General features: G+C 29.3%; 1 protein-coding gene across 1 annotated transcript; it reads left to right on the forward strand.

Moving 5' to 3' along the window:
* The first annotated feature begins 5416 nt into the window (after positions 1 to 5416).
* Positions 5417 to 6029, forward strand: LOC120140712 (FCS-Like Zinc finger 3-like). Its single transcript, XM_039155702.1, has 2 exons — positions 5417 to 5704; positions 5795 to 6029. The coding sequence occupies exons 1-2, from the start codon at positions 5589 to 5591 to the stop codon at positions 5955 to 5957; spliced, it is 279 nt and encodes a 92-aa protein (XP_039011633.1). The 5' UTR covers positions 5417 to 5588; the 3' UTR covers positions 5958 to 6029.
* The last annotated feature ends 62 nt before the right edge of the window (positions 6030 to 6091 follow it).

Below are 6091 nucleotides of genomic sequence, written 5' to 3' on the forward strand. Positions count from 1 at the left end.
TCACATGACTTGAGAAAATGTATCATTCACATTCATGTAAGTTAACATTTTAATGATTCATCCATTTAAGACGGATTCATCTGGAAGCTATGAATGAGTCTTTTGCTTAGTCGATTGTTCTATTATAAATATGAGGTTTTAGGAAGACCAACATATAGCAAGCAAGCAAGAGAGAGTGAATTGTAAGAAACATGTTCACAAGAGAGTTCCTTTAAGAGAGAGAAAGATAAAGTGAGCCACCTTTGAGTATTTTTGTAAACTATGTTAACTGAGTGAGACTTTTCGTATATTTACTCGTATAATAGTGGAACGTAAGTTTGTACTAGACTAGCGTCTCATGATTTTTCTTGATATAGGTTTTTCACGTCATCAAAATGTTGTGTTTTTTGTTGTCTTTTATATTTATGTCCATTTTAATCACATAAAAAGAGAAATATATATTCTTATATATATTCGTTTTTTTCTCAACAGTAATTAAGGATAGAGAAAGCACAATCCGTCACCACAAAGTCATCACTATCACTCACAATGATCTCGACGGTTGGAGAGCTAGTGAACCTCAGAAAGACTCTAACAACGCTAATTTTATGGGTCCCTAGACAAGGTTTCGTCCATCGACATGTTTGCAATGCCTAAGAAGAAGCATACTATGTTGAGATAGTAGTGGCAGCAACATACACAGCCTGCAAAGCTTCATCAGTTGCGATAAGGTGTCATCCCAATAGGAGTTGAATCTTGTGAAATAACGTATTTCGACCAAGTCATACTTTCTAAAATAGAATTAGATAATATATATGAAATTGACAATTTCATGTATATGCATAATACGAAAAAAATATAATAGAAAACATGGTAATATATAACTAATATAAATATAACATTAAATTTGAATTTATTAAATAATTTCGATGATAAAAGAGAATGTTATTATCTTTAGAGACCTTAACTTTAAATAGTTGTATCAGTAATATATATATATATATATATATATATAAAAAATTATCACTTACTCAATTTTTTTTAGATATAACATAATTACCATTGACTATTCATAAAAAATAAATATTATATTAAACTAAGCTCATAATCAGATTTGATTATGGAAAATCGGAGGTGCAAGTAGCAACTAGCAATGTTATTCGAAACAACAGCCTATTGTGGTAATCCACTGTGCCAATGATGGGCGCTACGCAAGTGGGTGGCTCAATGCTTTGATTTATTTTCACAAATCACAATCACTGTCGATCAACAACTAGTAAAGGTACTTTTCAATTCCACTAAACTAAGTACCTCACTTTGTAATTGTTGATTATAATTAATGTGCTTAATAAAGTACCTTTTAACAATTTTGTTAATCAGTCCTCTCAACTTGAGTCATGTCAAATTTGTTCTTTTTTTCCTTAGAGGAAGAAACCCTGCAAACAAAATGACGTGACAAAGACGGATGAGAGTAGCAAATTTGTTTTAAGAGCGTTATTCATGTCATTTAATTTATTGAGTAAATTACACAAATGACCCATCAATAGTATGATATTACTTTGTTGAATCTCTCTATTTTTAAAAGTTATAAAATTATCTTTCGACTATAAGGCGTTATATTGTTGAATATTTTGACTATTAAAAGTTACAAAATGATCATTTGACGATTCATATGTTTTTAACTCGCCATTTTTTGATAAAGAATTGACGATCGTCTGAGTTATATGTTAATATGTTGACTGAGATATGATTAAATCTGATCCTATAATTGTTTGAACTATATTTAGTGGAATGACTATCTGTTTATATTTTGTCATCAATTCATTGCTTTAAAGCAACATCGTTGTCAGTAAACATCATTAAAATAAGATTTTATTATATTTCAATCAGCAGGTTAATGTCCATATCATATGACTGCCAATTTTTTAACGGAAAGTTATGAGTTTAGAATATATAAATAGTCGGATTGTCATTTTATAATTTTTAATAGTTGAGGGATTTAACAAAACAACACCCTATCATTAAAAGACTATTTTGTAACTTTTAATAGTATGAGATTCAACAAAATAACACCATATAATCGATAGACTATTTTATAACTTTTAAATTAATAAATTTAAGTATTCATATATAATTTTTTTTATCAATGTACTATTTTTTAATACTGTCAACCCGAACGAACTCATCAAATCAAACCATCTGTTGGATAATTGCATTATGTCATAAAAACAATAACAAATTATCCTTAAATTGTTATTATAACATGAAAATAATATAACAATTTTAAAAAAATAAGCAATTGAGGAAAATTATAAATATTAAAATAGTAAAAAATTAATATATAAAGAGATAAATATATTTAATTATTTTGAATTAGGATAAAATTGATAGTTTGTATAAAGTTTAATAATTAAAATTAATATTATACCAAATTTCGTCATTAATATTTAATAGCAAATAATTTGTTTTTACTAATATTTTAATTAGATAATTTTTTATATATTTTTTAAAAGGCATTATTCTATTATCAAACATATAATTAAATTATTTCGATGAACTTTTCTATTGCTATCAATTAATACAATAATTTATGTGTAATTGTATAAAAACATGAGAATTGAATTAGAAATATAATTTATCAAAATAAATACGCATTGTTAAGACAGAATAGAATCTGGTTGTAATTGTAAAATAAAAATGGGCAACGGCCGGGCAAAAACTTCACGCGACATGCACGTGCTCCAACGTGAGGGATGGGAATTGGAAACAAGAAGCCTATGCCACTGGGCTCCCACCGCATCTACTAGACCTCTCAATAATTCACTCCATTACGTGACGGGTCCAGCTTGGCACCGGATCCGCCATTGAGCAAAGTGAAACGTGACCGTTCCTAGAAGTCAGAATATCATTCCACTTAACCGCCACGTAGCACGTGCAGATGATTCGATGTGAGCTATGCTGGTAATCCCTCATTCCCAATCGAGGTGCACGTGTCCCGGGCTTTAAAAAAGTTTATGGCTGCCCGGGGTACACGGGCAATATCTGTGGGCCCCGGAGACAAGAACCTAGGAAAAAGGGCCAACGAGGTAATGCGTCAGGCGGGCCCAATTATTAGATGCTTTTGTTTGGGCATGTGAGGCCAACGTCTACTCAGCTCCATCATTTAGGGTAAATTACACGTTTAATATCTTAACTATTACTTTTATTCTGTTTTGATCATTCAACTATTTTTTAAATTTATGTCTAACATTTAATTTTACTTTCATTTTAGACACCAACTGTTAAAATATTAATTATGTTTCTGATTTGTCACCATAAAATAATATAATTTCTTTTATTTTTTAATGATTGATTATCAAATCGTCATGTTATATATAATTTCTTTTTAAAATAGTTAAATGATTAAAATAAAACAAAAATAATAATCAAAATACTAAATATAAAATTTATCTTACTCACAAATTGTGGACCCCACAAATATAAAACACTAGTGGTCCAAGTCCTCTCCAGAAGAATCGTTAAGCGCCCACACACAATTTCCCCCTTTTTATTATAATATGAAAATCAAAATTAATGAGATCTCCATATTGTCCCCATTCTCCTCCTCCATAATTGCTAAGCACTGCTCTCAATGATTTATATTTACCATCTCGTCTGTTAGTTTGGAAGTTTTACGGTGCGATATCTTAATATAAAGTTAAAATAAAATGTTATCGGTTTTGTTATTATTTAAATAATATTATTTTTTAATATTTTTGATAAAAATATCTAAAATAACAAAATCGATAGAAAAAATAACAAAACCAATAACATTTTTTAAATCCAGTAAAACGTTCAATAATAACAAAATTAAAAAAAAATTCAATCATTTTTACCTATTTTATTATTTAAATAATAATAAAACTAATAACACTTTTTTAAATTATATATTAAGACTGCCACACATTTTCAGTTAGTTTCCAAAAACTTGAAAATATTATTATCGCCCATCATTATTCTTTACTTAATTGTGTAGGTTCACTTGTCTTTTAGGTTTTCTATCTAAAAAAATTTAGAAAAAAATCACAAAATCGTCTATTTCTTTTTTCAATTTGGTTGATAGGCGCCGGAAACAGAAGCTTTAATATTAATTATTATCGTCAATATTTTTTATTCTTTTATATTAAATTTTTATTATTATTTTAGCTATTAATAATTATATCTTTATAATACATTTTTATTCTATCTTTATAGTATTTTTTCTATCTTTTTGTACATTTTTGGTCATTTGGATGTTGTTTTTTATTATCTTTGTTCTCAGGGTTGAATTTGACATCATCACGATTGATCAAAATGATACTTATTTGTTACGATGTTGATCTTCTCTGTTTTAGACCTCATATTAGATTTAGATACACGATTTATATTTGTGGATAGTTTTATCACACTGCTTGACTCTGATTGTCACTGATCTTTCACTAATTTAAACATATTTTATGGTTTGCTTATTAATGCAACCGGATTTGTTTGTATTTATCTTTTATTTGAGTTTTTTTGTTAGTTTTTTAATTTTTTTCTTATATAATAATTGTGTAATCTTAAATGACTAGATTTTTTATCAATAATTATAAGAAAATATCCAAATTATATATTTAGTCTACGCTTAAAATCATAAATTTTCATTATAAATCTAAATATTTCTTTTTTTAATAAATATTAATTACCTCCTCAAAAAATAGAAAAATTATGAGTTCACGGTCAATCAAATCATATGCGAAAACAAAGAAAGGGCAGCTGATTTGTATAAGAATTGCGACATAATCTATGGACCATTATGTATGAATACAGCCAATGACAGCATAAATGCAATATTTGCTACATGTTTCACTTATGTGTATTTAAATGTCATTTTTTAATTAACAAATGTGTAAAGCTTAGTACCGCTTAAGAGTTGAGTTCAATGAACCATAATAAATGAAACTAATGAAAGGAATTAATTGGCAACTTAATGGAGCAATTAGGTTAATTAAACATGTAATACTAAGCAATTAATGAAAAAGAGCATCTCATCAAGGTCAATGCTCAATGATTATTGCAAACCAGTTACATTATTTATTTCCATGGCCACGTGCCCAAGAGCCAAGAGAAGAGAATCCAAATATTTTAAAACAAAATAAGAAAACTCACGGGGTTGTACAAGAAATACCCAACATACAGAGGACTCAACTGAAAAACATGCAAAAAAATATTGAATTTTATACCTATTCATAAATTATTACCACTAAAAAATAAAATATAAATATAACTTGTAGGGGAAAGGAGCGCATCATTACGTTTGCAATACTCCAATAAAATTCAAACACCTGTAATTAAAGATGGGACTTATGTTTTATATAATGGAGCGTGTTGTACTTGATTGCCTCAAGTCAAAGCTTTTCCCTTTTAAAAAAGTCTCGAGGAGGCCCCGTATCCTTTAAATAAAGCAACCAAGCTTGAACTGCTTCTACCTCTCTGTTCTCGCTCACAGGCACACCCACTGTTCCTTCTCAAACTGCAAATTTGCAGCTTTGGTCATTCTTTTCTTTTCTCTTTGTGTTGTTTTGTTATAAATCAATCGATATCAGTGAATCATGTCGGGTTATTATTATTATTACTCTGGCTGCCAAAATCAGTACGATGCCCACTACCTCGATGCCTGCTCTCTTTGCCGCAAATCGCTTCACAATTCCGATATTTTCATGTACAGGTTAGTCGATGATTATTCGTTTTTAATTCATTGAATCGTGGTCAGATATGAGATTTTAGTTAAAATGGAAAATTTTGATTTTTTTTTCAGAGGGAATACACCGTTTTGCAGCAAAGAGTGTAGAGGAGAACAGATTGAGATCGATGAAGCGAGGGAGAGGAACTGGAAATCCGGTAGATCTCTAAGGAAATCGGATGCTCAGAACTCTTCCGATAACAAAACTGTACGGGCCGACACGGTTGCTGTGGCCTAATCCAGTAACGATGTATCAATTTTGAGTAAACATAACAAAGCAAAGAAGAAATTTGTATTTTGTTTTCTTTTTTCTGGGGTTTGATGGTTGAGGGTTTGGATGTTTATAATGGGGAGTGGCATCGGATAAATAAA

The sequence above is a fragment of the Hibiscus syriacus genome, unplaced genomic scaffold (genome assembly GCF_006381635.1).
Source record: "Hibiscus syriacus cultivar Baekdansim isolate YM2019G1 unplaced genomic scaffold, ASM638163v2 tig00110788_pilon, whole genome shotgun sequence".
NCBI lineage: Eukaryota > Viridiplantae > Streptophyta > Magnoliopsida > Malvales > Malvaceae > Hibiscus > Hibiscus syriacus.